Source organism: Cibotium barometz, chromosome 15, assembly GCF_041138505.1.
Source record: "Cibotium barometz isolate CiBa-2024 chromosome 15, ASM4113850v1, whole genome shotgun sequence".
NCBI lineage: Eukaryota > Viridiplantae > Streptophyta > Polypodiopsida > Cyatheales > Cibotiaceae > Cibotium > Cibotium barometz.
Window position 1 is genome coordinate 49,002,130 of NC_141060.1, and position 21,564 is coordinate 49,023,693.

At 49.1% G+C, this 21,564-nt stretch overlaps 1 protein-coding gene across 1 annotated transcript in view; it reads left to right on the forward strand.

Annotated features, from left to right (window-relative positions):
- The window catches only part of LOC147631402 (uncharacterized), a 166,436-nt gene that overhangs the window by 56,826 nt on the left and 88,046 nt on the right, over nt 1-21,564 (forward strand). Inside the window, exon 7 of the mRNA XM_086809182.1 lies at nt 4,158-4,397. Within this exon, the coding sequence (XP_086665308.1) occupies nt 4,158-4,397 (240 nt within the window). The remainder of the gene's footprint in view (nt 1-4,157; nt 4,398-21,564) is intronic.

The following is a 21,564-nucleotide window of genomic DNA, read 5'->3' on the forward strand; positions in this document are numbered from 1 at the left end:
TATAAAGAAGGCCCTGTTGTGCGTTATCACGATCAAGCTCAGTGCATGTAACATCCCAGGCCAATGCTTCATTTGCTGCGAAATGGGACATCTTGCAGGAGCTTGTCCACGCCATCAGTCCAGGAGGTCCCCCCCACCCCCCCCGGGGGCGGCCCACATGCTCCTAGCTCAGCTTCTCATCAGGGGGGAGACGGGGACCCTGCCCCCCAGAACTCAGAGCACCAAGTTTCGGCCCCTGGAGAATCTCAATGTAGGAGATTGGCAGATTGCCGGTTCGAGGTGGAACCACCATAGGCGGACCCTTTATGGAGACTGTTGCCTTGTCATGATCCCACTCCAGGCATCCAGATTCCCTCGAGGCCCTCTAAGCCTCTAGAGCCTCTAGCGGGCCCGACCTCACGATTCGTAGCCCCCGCCCCCACCCCTGCCCCCTGCCCCCCGCCCCCCGCATCACCCCTCCCCGCCGCCCCCATCTTCAACTTCGGCTCCCTCCGCCCTGGCTTCATCGGAATCCCCCCCCTCCCCCCCCTTTTCGTGCGGGTTTTATGGGCAGCCAGTTGACTACAACTTCTTCCGATGCCTACCCGTCGAGGGAGTGGGCATCTTTGAGGAGATGGTGACCCCCATTCACATTTGTGTGGTTTTGCATCACTCCATGCCTTCCAACCAAGAGACTAGTGTGATGATTTTCTCCAGCCCTCTAAGTGTAGCGGCGGGGATGGATTGGAGACGGAGTTGGTGTCTGCCGCTATACATGGACAGGCCATAGAGCTCTCACACCATCTGCATGATCTACGTATCACCGATGTGCTCACTGTTAGAATTTATGCATCTCAGTGTTTTGGGGTTGTACCTATTTTAGGGTATTTTATGTATTTTCTCCCTGTGTAGTAGGTCATGAGCTGGTCGGCCTATTTTAGAGCAGTCAACCAGGTCATATATTCACTATATAAGGAGTCCTCCGCATTGCTCACTTTTCATCCAATCCCTTGCACAAGTTCAACATTCTCTTACTGGCCAATTGCCTTTGTAAGCTTCAAGCTAATATAAAAGGTGATCGTCCACAAGCTCTCTCTACTCTCTCCCTTGTCTTGTTTATGCTTCCACCTGTGCATTCTCCAACATGGTATCACTCGCTTAGGTTCAAGCTGCTCCATCTACTGCAAATCTACCCGCCATCTCTTCTATGCCTTGCGTTTTCCATAGCTCCTCCTGGCTGCAGATCAGTCCCATTCAATGGCTGCGTTTTCTGGTCCAGCCAGCCCTCTTGCTGCTGTCGGTCAGCCCTCCTCCCTGATCCTTGTGGCTAGAGCCACCCACCTCCATCCATGCCAATGGCCAGAACTGAGTAAGTGTTGGAGAATGCACAGGTGGAAGCATAAACAAGACGAGAGAGTAGAGAGAGCTTGTGGACAAGATCACCTTTTATATTAGCTTAAAGCTTTGCAATGGCAATTGGTCAGCAAGAGAATGTTGAACTTGTGCAAGGGATTGGATGAAAAGTGAGAAATCGGGAGGACCCCTTATATAGTGAATATATGACCTGGCTGACTGCTCTAAAATAGGCCAACCAGCTCATGACCTACTACACAGGGAGAAAATACATAAAATACCCTAAAAAAGGTACAACCCCAAAACAGTGAGATGCATAAATTCTAACACCCCCTCTGCAGCTCATAGTGTGCAAGAGTCGGAAGAAGATAAGCCGATGAAGATGCAACCATGGACCCTCCATCACCGCGAATACTGGAATCACCTCGGAGAGAGCACCCACCAACCTGTTTTCTCGAAACAAAATGCCATCGCGAACAACAAGGAACTTTGCTTGGCCACAAATTCCCACACAAGTGTGCAGTGAACTCCGAGAATAGATGATGAGCCGCTGGACACACCGCGCCCATAATCCCCAACACTGGACACATCACGTCCCAAAAGCCTCAAACAATGAACTCGGAAGAACAGATCCATTTCATAATCTCTTCTACGTAAAAGATAACCATGTCCTGCCAGATGTCTAATGCTTGGAACTCCGAATCACGGTTCCCATGCACCAGTAAGTGGAGCTGCAATCAATCTCCTCTCCCGCCCACAAGCCTCCTCTGGTTGGCAGCACATGGGGGGGGGGACTGCATGTGTACTAGAGAAGTACACCATTTGGGTCCTCCTGAGCCGGAAGCGCCGTGAGAGCCCTAGCAGTGGTACTAGAATCTGTATCATTGTCGTGTGTCGTGTCTTTGCTCTTTCTCTGAGATAAAGCCTTGCCCTTGGTCTTGTCCTTCTTCTTGGACAAACAATCCTTGGACAAACAATCCTTGGACAAATGTCCTCTTTTCCGCAAGAGAAGCAGCGACTCCGACCTTTCTTCTGAACTGAGGAAAGTGCGTGGTTAGAACTATTGACTGACACCTTCAACTTACCTTGTGAGACGAGGACGAACTCTTCCTCCAATAGTAGGGAGCTAAGATCATCAAAATCCAATTGAGTGGATGTGACCTAGCACCGCAAAGATCGAGAAATCACATCATAGTCCGGGGGAACCTTGGTGAGGATAAGTGCAGCTAGCTAAGCAGAGGACAAAGCAGCAACCATAGCCAGTAATGGGGATAACCTTGGCCTTCATGAGGAACGACTGCATGGAACTACCTTGAGGGAATAACAAACGGTAGAGCTGCCCTTGCAAGGTAATTGCCCGAATCAACGAATCTCGAGCAAAGAGATCCTCCAATTTAGACCATACCTGATGAGCACTGGTGAGAGTTTGCATGGCTGGTGAGACCTCCTCTGTGATGGTTCACACAAGCATTGAATGCGCCTTCTAGTCCCGTTTCTCCCAGTCTTGTAATTCTGCAACGAATTCATCCTCTTGATCCTGAGTCCACCTCCTAGAGTTTTGAGGACGCTCGGGCTTCCTCTCAGTGCCCTGAACAATATCCCACAAACCCTTGTGGATGAACCAGATCCGCATTTGAAGCTTCCAATGGGCATAGTTGGGTCCTTTCAACTTGTCATCCTTGTTCGTACAGGGGGGAGCCATATCCACAGCGACAAGAAACACAGATCTTAGCTCTCAAAGACTTCTCTCAAGTGCTTTCCAACGAAGCAAGGCTCCAGAACCAATCAGCCCCCTCTCAAACGTGAGAGAAAAGGAGGCTGGACAGCAGCAAAACAGTCCAAGAAACCACTGGGAACCTCCTACCGGAAGGGTAGGGATTCGTGGAGGAAGAAGGAGATGTACAGCCACTTGTCTGGCAACTCCACATGCAAGAAGCTCACCTCAACTGATGCAGAAAACAGAAAATGCAGCCAAGGACTCCACAACCTGCTTCTGAAGTGCAAAACGCAGCCAGTCATGTGACAAAGATTGAATTTATTACATTCATAGCCACACCACTTGTCAGACCTTCACAATCAGTGCAAGAACATGATCCTCTTTTATTCCATGTAGATTATATCTAGAAGCTAGTGAAAGTTTTAGGGGAAACTCAAGAGCCAGCACAAGTAGTCCAAGAAGAGGAGAATCCCCATAACAAGAGCTACTGTCACATCCAGTAGCCACAACCATAGCTAAAGAAGGCAAGGAGCTCTAGTCACCACCCAACCATAGAGGAATGTGGATAAGTGTCCACATTGTCGGGCTTATATAGTGGCCTGCCTGCCCACCCACACTAGCCCAACCACCCACGGTCCTCCAACCTGGGTACCTCACCGTGAACCCTAGACACACTCGCCACACAAGTACTAAAGAATGTCTGACATTGGCTCTGCTCTTTCCTCCAGTGTCCCTTCCTGAGTTATTCATTGTGTCCCTTCATCTCATGTAGAAAGCGTGACACACACCTCTATGACGATGAAGAGGATGAAATACCTTTCTTAATTTGCCTCTATTCTCATAGTCTGCTGGCTATCAAAGGATGATTGCTCCTCAGTCTCAAGCTCATGCATATCACATGTTGTGCGTGTTCTCCGTTCTTGGTTCTGACGTGTGGATGTCACCTCTCTCCTTGCCTCGATGAGAGGTGTAATATTACATGCACTAGTGTAATTAAGAAAAGAAGGAACATTGCATTTCATGACTTGCACAAGGGATTTATAAATGCATCATAAAAAACTTGAATAATCGCTAGTGACTTATAATGATTTCATTATTTTTTTTGTAGAGATCTCATGAAGTCTGGAAGCAAACCAATGAGACCACATTTTGTGCCATGGCAGGGGGATGGAAAATTTATCTTTGGATCAATCATGCAAAAAATCCTCGCTTACGTGTATTGGATGAGCCAAGTTTATCGATTACTATAACAATTCCAAAGGCCTTCACATTTGCTAATGTTGCAATCAGGGTTCATCACCAGATTCTAGATCCCCTTCTGAATTCTTGCAATGTCTACAACTCAGTGGTGAGTTTCTTTTGACCTCAATTGCAATGTGTTTTTGATCTTGGTATCTTGCTACAATGCTATATAGAGTTTTTTATTTTTTTGGAAATCATGAGTTAATTTTGTGATTATTGGCTCTAATTTGAAATTATCTGATAGGAGAGGGATTTTATTGCAAAACAAATTGTGTATTTCTAGAGAACATGCTATAGAATAACTTGCATGCACAACAAAGCTGTAATAGATTAAATGGTGGGAAAAATTCAATTTTATGGTTTGCACTTCGGTGAAGAGATTCTTGTATTATGAAGAGAACTGTGGAGCTCACACTGGAGCTTCCCCCCATTGCGCACCTGCTGCCCATGCCATCGCCGCCCCCCCCCCCCCCCTCTCTGTCCTTCCCTCACCTTCACCATCACTTCCGCCTCCCCCACCCTCATCTCCGGCTTCTGCCTTCAATCGCGCTGCTGCCCCTGTTGCCCACACCTGCGCCCATCTCAGTCCCCACCTTTCCCTTTCCCTTCTGCTTCTCCTCTTCGCCTCATCCCCCACCATTGCTCTACATCTGCCCCTTCCCCTTCGCTTCCAGCTCTCTTTTGCCCCCCTGTGCAGCCCACCAGACTGTGTGCCGCTCCCAGTCCCCTCCATTGCGCCTCCTTGCCCTCCTCTTCCTGTTCGCTATTGCCCTGGCCTCCCCTTGCGCTGCCTGACTCCCTGTTAGTTCCTCTTGCGAGCTTTCCGTCTCACCAGCCCTCCCTCTTCTGTCGCCCGTTTTTCTGAACATTGGTGCCTTACTTCCGGGTTGTTCTTCATCAGCAAGAGGTAGGTGCCTTTGGTCTTTGCCATATAGGACTCCATGGCAGCCGCTCGGTCATCCCAGACTGGGGCCGCTGTCCCTTGCCTATTTTCAGAGGCAGACCTCCAGCTCTTAGCTTTGACAATATCCTCACTTGCGGTCTCTTCTTTGGTTTGCAAGATCGCAGGGAGCCACCCTGTGTGCGGACAAATCCGGGATTTTCTCCAGGCAGCCCTCATCAGCGAGTCCTGAAAAAATCACCGGCATTCATTTTCTTGGGTTCGGCTACTCTCACGTGGAGTTTGATTCATCTGCAGCAGCTGATCGTGTGAGGCAGCAGAGTCCTGTCGCAATACGCAGCGCTTAGGTGTTCTTTGCAAGATGGCACCGTGGCTTTGACCTTGCATCCGATCCCTGGCAGGTGTATCCGGCTTCCCCGGCCTTTGGTGGAAGGAGTATCACCCTTTGATTCGATCGATTGGAAGGTCGATAGGGCAGGTTTTGGAGTCCCCGTAGATGGGCACATGAGTGGTGGCGAGGACAGCGGGCATCCCGTCCATCAGAGTCTGCATTGCTTCCCCGCCGGACGATCACTTGCAGATCATGGTGCTACCCAGCCTCCAGGGCGAGCCGATTCTTCAGCGGGTAGAGTACACCGGTCTCCCTGGCCAGTGTTTCATCTGTAGGCAGATGGGCCAGTTTGCTCGGTTGTGCCCTTGGCGTCAGACGATGCCCCGCTTGAGGCCTCAACAAGAGTGCTCCGCGAGAGCAGGAGATGTAGGACCTGAGCCCATGGTGGAGGTTCCTGACCAGCCGATCCCAGTGGCCCAGCCTCCTCTCCCAATGATGCTTGGCGATTGAGGCGGGAGAGTTCTTAGAGAGTGTGGTGCCACTTCGTGTTTTTGTGGTCTTCCGCCACATCTGGGGCAGTGGAGTGGTGGTTCTCTCTTTCTCTCTCAGCGCCGCTTTCACCAGGGAATGGCATTGCAAGTTGGCTTCCTCTGCCATCCATTTTCAAGCGGTCTCCCTAGCTCAACGCCTGGAGATAGCCATCTTGTTGACATTGTCACGCATTTTTGGGCCCTGGCCTTCATGGAAGGATAGGATCAAGGATCACCTGGCTTGCATCCGGCCCTGGTCAGATATTGTACTATTCCCCCTCCAAACCGACCCTGAAGGCCCCCGTGGTGAGGGTGTCTGGAGCAGGTCTCACTCCTCCCATCCTTAGTTATGCAGATCGTCTCTTGACATGCTCACAGGATGGGGGGGACCCCGCTTCCATTGCCGAAGCGGGGTTCTTCTACAGGAGCTTCAGAGAGCTTGCGTAGGAGGCCTAATCGATCTCTTGTTCTTGTAGGAACATCACCTCTCGACAGGGCACACCCGCAAATGCGGGAAGATCTTGCCTGGACAGCCATGCTTTTTGGTCCTCTGCCTTCGGCCTTGAGGGTATCAAGGGAGGGGTATGCGTTTCGGTCAGTGAGCAGTTACTTCCATTGGTGCTAGATTCAGGCACCATTGTTCAGGGGAGGGCACAATGGACTATTGTCAGGGTTGGGGAAGATTGTGTGGTTTTCCTCAACATTTATGGCCCCAACATTGTGGTGGGGTGGACTGAGTTCTGGACCTAGGTGAGGCATGCACTTCCCTTGGCATATTCTTGGTTCTCAGGTGGAGATCTTACCAAAGGGAGGAGGTTCCTAGGGCAAGAGTACACGGCTTGGGAGGAGCTGGTCCTCTCCCTAAGGGGGCGTTTACCAGAGTTTGGCCTCATGCCAGGGAGCCTTCGCTTCTCCAGATCAGACCAGAGGATACATGGACCGAACCTTTTGTGCATTGACAAATTTTATGTGGATGAGTGGGCGTGCAATAGAGATGGTTTGATTGGTATTATCGCAGGCACCACGTTTTCAGACCATTCGCCAGTTGTCCTTCTGGAGGACACACGGAGACCAGAGTGTCAAGAGAGTGTCTGCATCCCTGATTACTTGGTCCAGGACCCAGAGATTGTCAGAAGAGTTGAGGAGATTCGGGAGTCCCTTGCTTTTAGTCGGGGAGAGGCGGCTGTAGCGCTCGACCATGGACCAAAGGAGATCAGCACACTTCTATAGAGCGTAGCGCAGGACAGACTCACCATGTTCAGAGATCAAGAGAGGAGTCTCTGTAGGGGCTTAGGCTTCAAGAGCAGACCACAGACAGCTCGTGGGTTCAAGAGCAGACCACAGACAGCTCGTGGGTGGCGTCTCGATTGGAGGCCACCCGCACGGAGATCCGATCTCTATCAAGGAGAGGAGGGTGGAATATTGGTACCATGCCAGGGCCTCCTTTTGGACTCCACCCGTGATTTCTTTGAGACTGCAAGCCGTCACCATGGACAAGACAGGATTCGGAGGTTTAGGGGCCCAAACGGTACCATTGAGGCAGATCCCCCAGGTTCGGGCCATAGCCATAGGCTTTTTTAGAGATCTCCTTTCAAGAGCAGATGCTCTCACCCTGTGGAGGCGGCGAGGGGTGGAGTTTGGTAGCATATGTAGGAGGTGGAGTCCCCTGACCTCCAGGCCCTGTTCTCCCCTTTCTCTGTCATCTAGCTGTGAGAGTCACTTCGTGCCCTTCCGTGGGGCAAGTGTCCGGGCGAGGATGGTTTACCTCTCTTTTCCTTCACCACCCTCAGGACACATGCTGGAGAGACTCTCCGAGGGGCTGATCCACTTGATTCCAAAGGAGGGTGGTGACGGTTTGGCGATTCGTCAGTGCTGCCCCATCACCCTCTTAGGAAATGTATACAAAATACTTGCCATAGCCATCAGCCGATGCATGCAGCCTCATCTCCCTGACCTGATTCATGGCACCTAAACCGGCTTCATCCAGGATAGGAGCATCTTGGATAATATCTTCAACTTTCGGGTGGCGACAACTTCAGCCAGGTTTCATAGGGAGGACACGGTAGTTCTACTTCTGGACTTTTTGAAGGCCTATGACAGAGTGGATTGGGATTTCTTGGAGGGTACCATGCTTAGGATGGGCCTTCCAGCTGGATGGATTAGAGTTGCCTTTGCCCTTTATTTGCCAGCTCTTACCGAGGTCCTCATCTAGGGGGCCAAGGGGGACAAGTTTTCGATTTCCAGATCAGTCAGATAGGGATGCCCCCTTGCCCCTTTCCTCTTCCTCTTTGTAGAAGATGAGGTGATGAGCAGTTTTCTCTCCACACAGGAGACAGGACTCTAGTGTCTTCGTCTCCCTAGTAAATCCCAGGACGAGCTTCTTGATTCGGAGTTCACACATGAGATGGCTGCCTACGTTTCAAGTTTTTTTGCTTAGCCTTGGGAGCTCAGATCAACTAGCACAAGTCGTGTGGTTTTTGGGTGGATCTTGACCCATCCCTGCTTGGCACCTAGTTGAGTCATTCCAATGGATTCCCAAGGGCACCCCGATCTCAGGTGTTAGTTTGGGATTGACATCAGTTGACCTGCAGCTAGCCCCGCTTCTTCTGAACATTTGGAAGAAGCTTCTGTATTAGAGCACTGCCTGCCTCTCTCTCGTTGGCACATGGTCTGGGAAATCATGTGCTCCTGGTCACCATGTTGTACATCACATCTTGCTGGGCATTTTCCAGAGCATGGTCAGGTTTAGCGATTGATCCGGAACTTTCTATGGGCCGGGATTGACGGCCGGCTCGGGCCAAAGTGGCTTGGAGGGTGATCACTCGACCGTGGACACGTGGAGTACTAGGCATCATGGACCCAGCTATGCAGAGCAGAGCCCTATTGGGCAAGTTGATCGTCAAAAGCCTTTTGCCTAGTGGTAAGCCTTGAAAGGCTTTTCTGATTGACGGGTTCTCAGCTCGGACCCCCTCACTTGGCGGCCTTTGGACTCCCAGTGTACGATGGATTTTCATGAAAACCCGACCCCAAGGCGTGAGCACTACTTTTGAAGGACAGATTTGGAGCCAATTTGATGAGAGCTTGGGGCCACCTCAAGCGAGCCCTTTAGTAGCTCCCCCCGGCCTTGGACGAGGAGAGAGACTGCCATCCGTTGATCTCAAACTGAATCTTCAGGATGCCCAGGAGCCACCCCTTGGGCATGCCTTCTCACATAGCCTAGGGCCCCCTCAGCTCAGGCCTCGCCGAGTCTCTGGGCGAGTGGACTAGTTTCAAGTGGCTTCCCTAAGAGGTTCAGGATAGGCGTTTCGCTGAGATCAGACAAGTCCTGGAGACTCTGGCTCTGGGAGAGCCAACACTTGACCTGGATCTAGTGGGACCCCTTTAGCCCTGAGAGCCCCACCAGACCCTTTTTTCACTACTTGGCGAGGCTAGGGCGATGGATATAGATGCATGATATTGACGGTCTCCTGCTTTAGCATACTAGTGGTCCTTCTAGGACATCTCTCCACTACTTTCGACCTCGAAAGGTCATTTGTTCATGTGGTAAGTTGCTCACAAGAGTTTAGCAGGTGGCACGTGGCTGGCCATTTCACTCTGTTTGACCTTTTGGATCTCAAAAGGTCACTCTGTTTCTTTGGCAAGTTGCTCTCAAGAGTTTAGTAGGTGGCATGTGGCTGGTCATTGGTGGTCGTCTAGCTTTGTGCATGAGATGCAGCCACCTACACAAGTCGCAGAGCGACATTGCCTTTGGGACTGCCCCAAAGAGCAATAGGTCTGGCAGCAACTATTCACTACCTCTCGTGGTGCCTCCCGCATCATCACCTGGGGGCAGTTGCCTGGGTGATCACTTCTTGCTGGGCCTTCTCTCGGGCGTGCATTGGCCAGGTGCAGAGGCTCATCAGGAACTTTCTTTGGTCCGGAGGCGACGGGCGACCCGCCAGGGCCAAGGTGGCATGGGCTGTGATCACTCAGCCGAGGGAGAGAGGCGGCCTGGGCATTGTAGATCCTATTTGCCAAAGTCGTGCTTTGCTTGGCAAGTTGGTAGTTCGTGGTCTCCTGCCAGGCGCTGAGCCGTGGAAGGAGTTTCTTGTTTCCAGGATGCTCAGCCGCACTCCTTCTCTTAGCGGCCCCTGGACCCCCAGCATCAGGTGGATCTTTACGGAGCAGCGATCCAGAGGAGTGGGCCTTGGCTTCGAGGAGCGTTTTGCAGCCAGCCTTCTGAGGGCCTGGGCGCATCTGAGGCCGTCCCTTTTCCAGACTCCCCCGGGCACCGATGAGGAACGCTTGCGGCAGCCATTGATCTGGAACCCCTTGATTCGACTTCCCAGTGGCCATATGGTTGGCTCGCGGTCTCACGTGTCGTGGGGCCCATTGAGCTCCGGCCCGGCCCAGTCCCTAGACGACTGGATATGTTTTCAGCAGTTGCCTCCAGAGGTTCAGGAGAGGAGGCTCAGTGGGATGAGGGGCAGAGAGTTGATGAGACAGGACATTGAGGCAGCCATCCCCCGGGAGTGGCGGACCCCAGTACAGGACCCTCCACCTCCACAGTGGATGGGTGTCTTTACTCGGCATGAGATCCTTCTAGCGGTCTGCGGCACAGCGGAGAGCGTCTCCCCACTCACTTTCGAGGTGGGAGAGGGTGGCCAGCTCCAGAGGACACGACTGGATTTGGATGGGCTCCAGGGTTGTATTCTTCAGAGGGTACGGGTGGTCGGCTTTCATCAGAGGCAGTGGTATGTAGACCCCTCACCGGCCTCGATAGGGGAGGACTGCTCTTGGAGATTATGGGCGTGGGACAGCAGGCCTCTTATTCGCCTCCAGTGGGATCCAGGTGAGTGGTTTTGGCGAGATCCCTACTCGGCCCCTACCAGCCCTGCCATCCCCTTCTTTCAGTACACAGCGAGGCTGGGGCGGCGGATTCAGAGACACAGGATAGCGAGCACCCCGGCAACGGCCGAGCATTGGCGGCGACAGGGGCTCTCTCCTGCCTTTCTTAGGGACTTCTGGCAGCGCCTTTGGGCCAGTTTTCAGCCCCGGAAGGTGACGCTTTTTCTCTGGCTCACAGCGCATAGAGGATTGGCTGTGGGGGCTTGGCTAGCTTTTGGCAGACACCCAGCGTCCTGCCCTCGGTGCGGCCATGCACAGGAGTCACAGCGGCACTGCTTATGGGATTGCCCACAGGCACAGCAGGTCTGGCAGCGCGCTCTCAGGATGGTTTTTGCAGGCTCACCAGGTGAGATGTTGGTGACGTGGGGTGCGGTGGCTTGGGCCACGGACAGCGGCCCTGCACTTGGATTTGAGGACGTCCCTGGCAGTGTGACCATCCAGGTCTCTGACAGGGCGATGGCGGTGGTTCTGACACCAGACTTCTCTTCGGCAGCCTCTCAAGAGGGGGTCGGGCAGAGATGGGAGATGATCAGCAGCATGACGGCTTGGCACATATGGAGAGCCCGATGCAGGGAGGCCATTGACCACCAGGCGACCCCACCGGCGGAGGTCATACAGGCCCTCTGGGTGGACATCATTCACACCTTGAGAGGACACTGGGGGAAACTCCAGGGCCACTCGGATCGCATGAGAGGGCGCCGCAAGGCTTTCCTCCGCACTTGGCAGCCTGGTCCTTTCCTCACCGCCGCGAGGGACGAGGATGTCACTTGGCACTATAGACCGCCAGTTTGGCTTTTCTCACCTCCATCATGTATTACTAGGTAGCCCCCCCCAGAGAGCGGCCAGCCACGGGGGGGAGCTCAGGTGTTCATTGTGTTTTTTATCCCTCCTTGCGAGGTGAGCTTTGTAGCCATATGGCGTTTTCTCATTAACTAATAGAAGGATCGTTTTTCCAAAAAAAAAAAAAAAAACATGCAGCGGAATTATGTGTAACGAAGGGTCCTGTCACACAAAGTCTCACACCACCTTCTTTATCCTGAGTTTCACGAGTCTTTAGCAATCCCTTTATCACTTCAAACTTTAAGAGATGAGGGAGAGAGATAGATCTGTACTCCTTATTGGGTCCCGAATTACCCACTGAAGGGTCGCCTCCTATTGCTAGGAGTATTTGCTTTATTATCTTTGAAGAGAATGAATGAAGGACTGACTTGGGACTGTAAATAAGCCAAACGCAAGACCTGTGAATGTAAGATTCCTCCCTCCAGCTTTTGAGATGTAAAGGTGTAAGAACCTCCCCTTCTGTTCTTGTAATCATCCCCTCTCTGAAATAGAAGATCTTGTTTTATCCTTTTATGGCCTAGAGAGAGAAAATGTTTAGAGAGAGGTAATTCAAAATTGAGATATCTTTGGATACAAAATTTCTCCTAAGTCTAAAATGGATTCCCTTGAATCAGAAGTTCAAAATGAACTTTCCAATGTACATTAGGAATTAATTGAAAATGTTATAGAGGACCTTATCCTAAGGTTTACATTTTCAGAAATTTTTGGATTATGGTCCAATTAAGGTTACAATGGGCCAATTGGATTGATCCAAGTGTTAGGATGAGATAAATGCAAAGAATAAAAGAAAATACCTAAAAATGAGTAAATGCTCACTTAAGGTGAAGAGTTGACTGAGTACAAGGTTTATTAGTTAAAAACTAATGTATATTAGTAAAAAAATGAGATATTTTGAAGAAATGATGAATTTTTGACACCTTGGTAAGGAGAGGGAGACTCTTGAGATAGGCGCCTTTTTCACATGTGTGCTTGGGTTTTTTAATTCAAAAAAATGTTTCTCTCCTCTCTCCTAGAGCAAACTAGATCAAAAAGGGAGCCAGACTAATCCAAATCTTTTCCAAATTGAGTCAAACTGAAGCTGAAAAATTCTAGAACCCAGTTGGACTTGATTAGTGTAGGCATATGCTCACTTATGGTAGTGCTATGTGTGAACAGGGCTTGACCACAAGGGTACTTTTTCCCATGTGGTTTTTTCCCTTGGATATCAAGTGTGCAAGGACACTCTACATATAATATTTTGTACTTCTATATTATATGGATGAGATTATTAGAGCCGAGATGGGAGCACCACCGATCGTAGTCGAGGCTTGAAACCCGCCTCTGATAGAAAACCAGAGTGCGGTAGACTAGCAGTCACCCGTCCACTTGTAGTCTAGATGTGAAAACAAAGCAGATTGGAGCTAGAGTGCCCAAATCTGAAAACAAGGCGACACCTGTTGGCCCCAAAGCTTGGCGCCCCTTGCGGTATTTCTTTATTCAATTAAAATAATATGAATGGCTGAGTACAACAAAAATCAGCCAAGAGTTTACACCTGTATGTCCAATCTGACGGCCCACAAATCCTTCTTAGCACAGAGGATCTATGCACACAGATCTCTGTCTCCAAATAACACACTGTGCCTCCCTCTGATCAGCCAAGATCACTAAGCAGGCCAGCCAGGCATACATCTGGCATAACTCAAGTGCTTGATACATCATCTCAGCTCAAACATACATGTGCTGTCCAAACTCTGTCTCAACCCTTGTCAATCTGCCATACCCCTCCTCTCACAAAGGGCCAGATAACTCATATCTGCAACAGACATCAAGCAGTAGAAAGAGAGATAGATGAACAGAAACAAAGCTTACCAAATTCAGCTCGTGAACAGCACTGGAGGAAGCAACAGCACCAATCTGTACTTGCAGGCACTTGTATCCACAACCCTGCTTCACACATGTGCTTGTACTTGCCTGTACCCTCCTCCTGATGTTCACTCTTATGCTGTCCTTGAAAGTACAGATCTGAAAAACAGCACTGTACTTGATTGTACTTGATTGTACTTGCCTGTACTTGACGGTACGGTCTTTCTGCAGAGAATCAGAAGTAGCCGCCTGCTGGATTTTTCTACTGGTTGCCTACGCCGTCTGCTACAGTACTATCCAGCACCTGTACTTGCCCTAGAACTGGCCGTACTCTGTACCTGCAGAAAGTACAGAGTTGTACTTGCAGTCGTACAGCACTGTACAGCCTGCATTCAACAGTCGCAGCCACCTGTCTCTGTCCCACAGGTCTGCGCCTCTCTGTCCACAGCAGTCCCTGCAGTCGTACAGGGTTGTACGGCTGCTGTACGGCCTGTTACAGCACACAGCTTGCAGAAAACAGCAGCTACAGCACAGATACAGCAGCCGCCTCAGTTTCCTCTGCTTTTCCACGCTAGTACTCTCACTTTTGCTCCACGACTCCCAAAAGGGAAGAGAGAGAGAGAGAGAGGAGAGAGAAACACTCCAAAAGTGGCCCTCTTCCCCAAAATAATCCCTAGGGCCCCAAACTTTAATAAGTTCCCTAGGGCCACTAAGGCCTAGGGGCAAACTTTAATAAACATTAAAGTTTAATGTTTCTATTTCCCCCCTTCACACCTAGGGATGTCCACACATCTTAAACTCTGTCCGGGCACTCCCCACGTGAATCATAAAATATTCTGACTCTGCAACCACCATGCCCACACTTGTACTGTTCCATTTTCACAGGGCCATGACATACCCCCCTCTTGAAAAATGGCAAGCGTCCTCGATTGCATTCTGGTGATGCATCAAAATATCCAAAGTGAAATATACAATATGGCAAGATCAGCGTCCCAATCTCTCTAAGCCATACACATGTATCAACGTTCACTGCAAACCAATGGCATAGTAATAGTCCAAGTTGTATACCACTGTGAACCATACATATCCACAAAAATCTCATGTGACTAGTACACATATATCATAGAAGTCCCATAAACAGATGTACTGTCAGCCTCAGTACCTTCGGGTGAGATAAAAACTGCACCAAGCGACCTCTAGATGTCATCTGAGCCTGTCTGTATCAAGGGAGTGGAGGTGCTACCCCCCTCTTGAGCATCAGGTAATGCTCCAGACCCATGCTCTGCTGAACCTGAATGAGCCACAATAAGAGTCGGCTCTAACTCAAAGGCATCGAGATAAAGCTGCAAAACCTGAGGTGAATCTGTTAAGTCACCTTCCTCCATCCACTTCGCATCCATCGGTGAATAGTTCTTGAACTTCACAAGATAGCGACGGGAAACTTTACCTCGTACCTTCCTTTCTTTATGCGCCAGTATCTGCTCTGGAATCAGAACCTCATCAAGTTCCTCAACTTCCGGCTGAGCCTCATCTGATACATCCTCAGGCACATCCCCACGGAAAGGTCTAAGAAGACTCACGTGAAAAGCATTGTGAATCCTCCAGTGATCTAGTAACTTCAAACGATAGGTTACCTCACCAATCTTTTCCAAAACCTGAAAAGGCCCATAATATCGCATGCTCAACTTAGGGAATAAGCGCTCTTTACCCTTCATCTTCTTGAGTCTAGCCTTTTCAAAGCGTAAAAGAACCCAATCACCCAATGCAAACTGTAAATCACGCCTGTGACGGTCTGCGGCTTTCTTTTGCTTCTGCTGAGTTTTCTGGAGGGCCAACTTAACTCTCCGATAAGCTTCATCCAAGCTCTCCACATACTGATCAGCCTCAAAGATCTTATCCTTTGTGTGCAAAATGGGCGGAACCTTCTTCCCTCCTTCTACAATCTCAAAAGGCGCCTTGCCTGTCGAGCTATGTACAGTGTTGTTATATGCAAACTCCACCAAAGGAAGATACTTTTCCCATTGTTGCTTGTGCTCTGACACATAACACTTGAGAAGATCCAACACTGTAGAGTTAGCCTCTTCTGACTGACCATCTGTCTGTGGATGAAATGACGATGAAAACTTGAGAGTTGTACCCATGTTGTCAAACAACCCTCTCCAAAACAAACTCGTCATCCGTGGATCACGGTCACTAATGATAGACGTAGGCAAGCCATGATACTTGAAGATGTTCGCCATGAACAACTTCACCATATGATCCACTTTAATTGTCTTCCGCACGGGAATGAAATGAGCCTGCTTACTGAACCTACATATGATAGTCCAGATGCCATCATTTCCCGTTTGTGTCCGTGGAAGATCAAATACAAAATCCATGGCAATGCTCTCCCAAGGTCTATCCGGAATAGGTAAAGGTTGTAATAACCCTGGTGTCTTCTGACGGTCAAACTTTACCTTCTGACATACGATGCATTGCCTCACAAAGGCATCAACATCTCTTCTCAAGGTTGGCCAATAAAAGAAAGTCTCCACTGCTTTGACCGTGGCGTCAATACCTCTATGACCTGCATACGGTGGAGCATGACTTTCAATCATAACCTTGAGTCGCAATGGCCTGGTAACACACAGTCTGCCATGCATCAATAAAAATCCATCTCTGAGAGTATAGTGCTCATGCCGCTGACCCTCAGACATCTGATCATACAACCTTTTGAAGTCCTCATCATGGGCATACTGCTCTTTCATTTCATCAAGCTCATGATGATAAGCAAGTGAAACTGCAGAGACCTGTGGCTTGCGTGACAAAGCATGTGCCACTACATTCTTTTTGCCTTCCACATGCACAATCTGGAAGTGAAACATTGACAAAAAGTTTGCCCAACGCATATGCTTCTCTGAAAGCTTAGTCTGCGTGAGGAAATATCTCAAGGTCTGATGATCTGTCTGCACAGTGAAATCAGCCCCAAGCAAGTAGTGTTTCCATGTAGAAAGAGCGTGAACTACAGCCAACATCTCTTTCTCATACACCTATAAATGCTTCTCAGCATCTTGCAAAACTCTACTCTCATAGGCTATGACATGTCCCTCTTGCATGAGAACTGCACCAATGCTACTTCCACATGCATCACACTGGACAACAAAAGCCTTTCGGAGGTCCGGTAACACCAATACTGGGTCCGAAGTAAGCTTTTTTTTGAGCTTTTTGAATGCTGTAATTTCCCGATCAGCCCATCTAAACGGAGTTGCTTTCTTCGTCAAAGCATGAAGAGGCGAAGCAATTTCAGCAAAGTGCCGTATGTAACGCCTGTAATAGGAACACAATCCTAGAAAGCTGCGTACATCATGCACGGTCCTCAAAGCTGGCCAATTAAGTATTGCTTCCACCTTTGCTGGATCCATACGGACTCCATGACCAGACACAATATGCCCCAAGAAATGTATCTCCTGCAAAAAGAACTCACTCTTCTTGCCATTAACCACCAACCTCTGGTTTCTGAGTTCTGCAAACACAATGGCCAAATGCCTTCTATGCTCTTCCTCAGTTCGTGAATGCACAATCATATCATCAAAGAATGTGCCCACAAACTCTCTATGAGGTCTGAAAATCCTGTCCATCATTCTGTTAAATGTGGCAGGCGCATTTGTCAACAAACCAAAGGGCATAACCAAGAACTCATACAACCCAAACGTGGTTCGGAATGCTGTCTTATGCACATCCTCGGGTCTAATGCGTATCTGATGATACCCGCTTTTCAAGTCAATACGACTGAAAACTGTGGAGCCCTGTAAGCAGTCCAAGATGTCATCGATCCTCGGTATGGGGAATCGATTCTTGATGGTATTCTTGTTCAGCGCCCTGTAATCAATACACATGCGCCAAGAACCATCCTTCTTCTGCACTAAGAGCACAGGTGAGCAAAAGGGTGATGAGCTAGGCTGTATCAACCCTTTATTCAAAAGCTCCTGCACCTGACTCATAATCTCTTCCTGTTGGGCTGCACTAACATGATACGGCGGTCTATTCGGTGGAGTACTACCAGGAATCAGATCTATGGCATAATCTTCTGGCCTCTCAGGAGGTAATTCTCCTGGCAATGACTCGGAAAAACAGTCTTGAAACCCACTTAAGAAATCAGTCCTGTCCTTATCTAACATAGACAAATTAGACTTAGACTCATCATACTGAGCATCCTTTACATAAATCAAGTACGCGGAAAGATGCTTTTTCATTACTGATGAAATCGCCGAAGCGGATACAATAGGAACAGATTCCCCTTTGAGTTTTACATCCAATACATGCTCTTTCCCTCTATGAGTCAGAGTAATTGTCCTATTATAAGTATCCACCACCGCATGTACCCTGTGGCACCATGGCATCCCCAACAAAACATCACAGCCATCCAAAGGCATGATGAAGAACTCTTCGCTGTCCACATAACCCTGCAAATGAAGCCGGAGCTTCCCAATAATAGGAGTAACAGGTTCTACATACCCTGGACAAGCCATATTAGCCTCATGTAACGGCTCCATCTCCTCTGCGCGAATCCCCAATCGGCCAGCCAAATCTGGTGAAATGAAGTTGGCTCTAGCACCTGTGTCAAAGAAGATCAAAGCATTCTGATCTCTCACTTTGCCCCATGCCCTGCACAACTCTGTAGCTTCACCACCTAGCTGCTCCCCCACAAGATCAGGAACTAAGCCTGCAGAAGGCTTTGGTTTCTTTGGCTTGGGCTCTCCTTTATTGTCAGGGTTCTTTTTGGACGTTCTTTGGGGACAATTGAATGACATATGCCCCTCTTCGGTACAGTAAAAACACTTTTGAGCATCTCTCAAAGCTTGTCTTTCCTTAGAAGTCCTCTTGGGCATTGGCAACTTCTTATACTTTGTCTCTGTAGACCCTTGAGCATCACGAGAAGCATGCCCAAATTTTTCAGCTTTCTTGCCCAATTTCTTACTGCCTTTAAACCCAGATGAACCACCTGTGAGTAACGCATTAGCTGTCATAGCATTTTCAATCATCTGTGACATGTTCGTTACTCTTGTCTTTATACAATAATCTCGTACCTCTTTGGGCAGCCCACAACAATACTTCTCTACCTGCTCAGATAATGGCACGGCACGATAAGAAGTCACTGGGAGTAGAGCTTCCCAAAACTTCTTATTATAATCCTCCAAACTATCACACTTTGAAGCATCCAGCTTGTGCCATGCGGTCATAACATCCACCTCAAATGTAGATGTGAGCCATACGGAAGAGAAAACCTGTTTGAATTGGACCCATGTAGTGGGTGCTATGCCCTGCAAAAGAAGAGTAGACCACCACTACAAAGCATTGCCCTTGAGAAAAGTGGCAGCTTTCCTCATCTTAGAAGACTCTGTATAATTCCCACCAGAAAAAGCAGCATCAAACTGCTGTAAAAAGGTAAGGGCCTTCAATTTATCCTTGGCTCCACTGAAAGTGTCAAACTTCACTGCAGCTCCCCCTTCCTTGTAATCCTTCGCCTTTCCCATAGGCGTTAGATTATCATATGGAAGTGGTTTCGCGAGATTGTTGCCCCCAACATTCATACCCATCATTGGGTCAACATTTCCCATTCCCATGCCAGGCATACCATACATTCCAGCCATGTTTCCATACATTCCATTATGCATACCTGGCTGCATACCACCAAACATATTGCCTTGCATCCCAGGTTGCATGCCTGCAAACATATTTCCAGCCATACCGGACTGCATACCACCATACATATTCCCTTGCATGCCAGGCTGAAAATTGGCTCCAAAAGGCCCATACATACCCATGCCTCCCTGAGGGTAACCCCCAGTCATGGATTGAAACACCGAGCCACCACCAAAATAACCTGGATGCATATTCTGCTGAGGAATAGGTGGCTGTCCATAGAAGGAACTTTGAGAGTTTGCACCATAAGCATGCTGCATATTCGGAAACTGGCCAAAAGATGGTTCCTGTGGGATGGCACCACTATGACCCTGTGGAAGATTCTTCAAACGAACCTTCTTCTTCTTTTTCTAGGGCTCTGTGCGGGGCTCTGTGCGAGATCTCATAAATTCAGCAAATCTCTCGCTCTGTGTGAGCTGCATAAAAGTATCCATAACACTAGCCAAGCGATCTTTGAACCGAGCATCATCATCCTCTTCACCATGCACATCTTCTGGCTGTATTACATCCTCATAAGGCTCAACATTTGCAGCCTGTTCTCCTGCAAGAATATCCTCAGATACATCTCTTTCAGGAGAAGTCTCTTGCTCTTCTTCTTCATGATAGAAGTACTCATCCTCTGTATCAGACATGTGTGCTGAATTTTCAGTGATAGCTTTCTTCAAAGCAACCACGAGCTCACCCCCTTCAGAAAGTTGATGATTGGTCCCGGGGACGGAACCTTGAAACCGGCCTCTGATAGAAAACCAGAGTGCGGTAGACTAGCAGTCACCCGTCCACTTGTAGTCTAGATGTGAAAACAAAGCAGATTGGAGCTAGAGTGCCCAAATCTGAAAACAAGGCGACACCTGTTGGCCCCAAAGCTTGGCGCCCCTTGCGGTATTTCTTTATTCAATTAAAATAATATGAATGGCTGAGTACAACAAAAATCAGCCAAGAGTTTACACCTGTATGTCCAATCTGACGGCCCACAAATCCTTCTTAGCACAGAGGATCTATGCACACAGATCTCTGTCTCCAAATAACACACTGTGCCTCCCTCTGATCAGCCAAGATCACTAAGCAGGCCAGCCATGGGCATACATCTGGCATAACTCAAGTGCTTGATACATCATCTCAGCTCAAACATACATGTGCTGTCCAAACTCTATCTCAACTCAATCTGCCATACCCCTCCTCTCACAAAGGCGCAGATAACTCATATCTGCAACAGACATCAAGCAGTAGAAAGAGACATAGATGAACAGAAACAAAGCTTACCAAATTCAGCTCGTGAGCAGCACTGGAGGAAGCAACAGCACCAATCTGTACTTGCAGGCACTTGTATCCACAACCCTGCTTCACACATGTGCTTGTACTTGCCTGTACCCTCCTCCTGATGTTCACTCTTATGCTGTCCTTGAAAGTACAGATCTGAAAAACAGCACTGTACTTGATTGTACTTGCCTGTACTTGACTGTACTTGCCTGTACTTGACGGTATGGTCTTTCTGCAGAGAATCAGAAGTAGCCGCCTGCTGGATTTTGCTACTGGTTGCCTGCGCCGTCTGCTACAGTACTGTCCAGCACCTGTACTTGCCCTAGAACTGGCCGTACAGTGTACCTGCAGAAAGTACTTGCAGTCGTACAACACTGTACAGCCTGTATTCAACAGTCGCAGCCACCTGTCTCTGTCCCACAGGTCTGCGCCTCTTTGTCCACAGCAGTCCCTGCAGTCGTACAGGGTTGTACGGCTGCTGTACGGCCTGTTACAGCACACAGCTTGCAGAAAACAGCAGCTACAGCACAGATACAGCAGCCGCCTCAGTTTCCTCTGCTTTTCCACGCTAGTACTCTCACTTTTGCTCCACGACTCCCAAAAGGGAAGAGAGAGAGAGAGAGGAGAGAGAAACACTCCAAAAGTGGCCCTCTTCCCCAAAATAATCCCTAGGGCCCCAAACTTTAATAAGTTCCCTAGGGCCACTAAGGCCTAGGGGCAAACTTTAATAAACATTAAAGTTTAATGTTTCTAGTTCCCCCCTTCACACCTAGGGATGTCCACACATCTTAAACTCTGTCCGGGCACTCCCCATGTGAATCATAAAATATTCTAACTCTGCAACCACCATGCCCACACTTGTACTGTTCCATTTTCACAGGGCCATGACAAGGCTCTTGCCAGATCAGTGTCCTTCATTCATAGCACCTGGGAGCTTCCCCGACACCGGTATGCACGACTTGCTTTAGAGTCCTCTTATCAGCTAGCCATGGAAGGAGACACT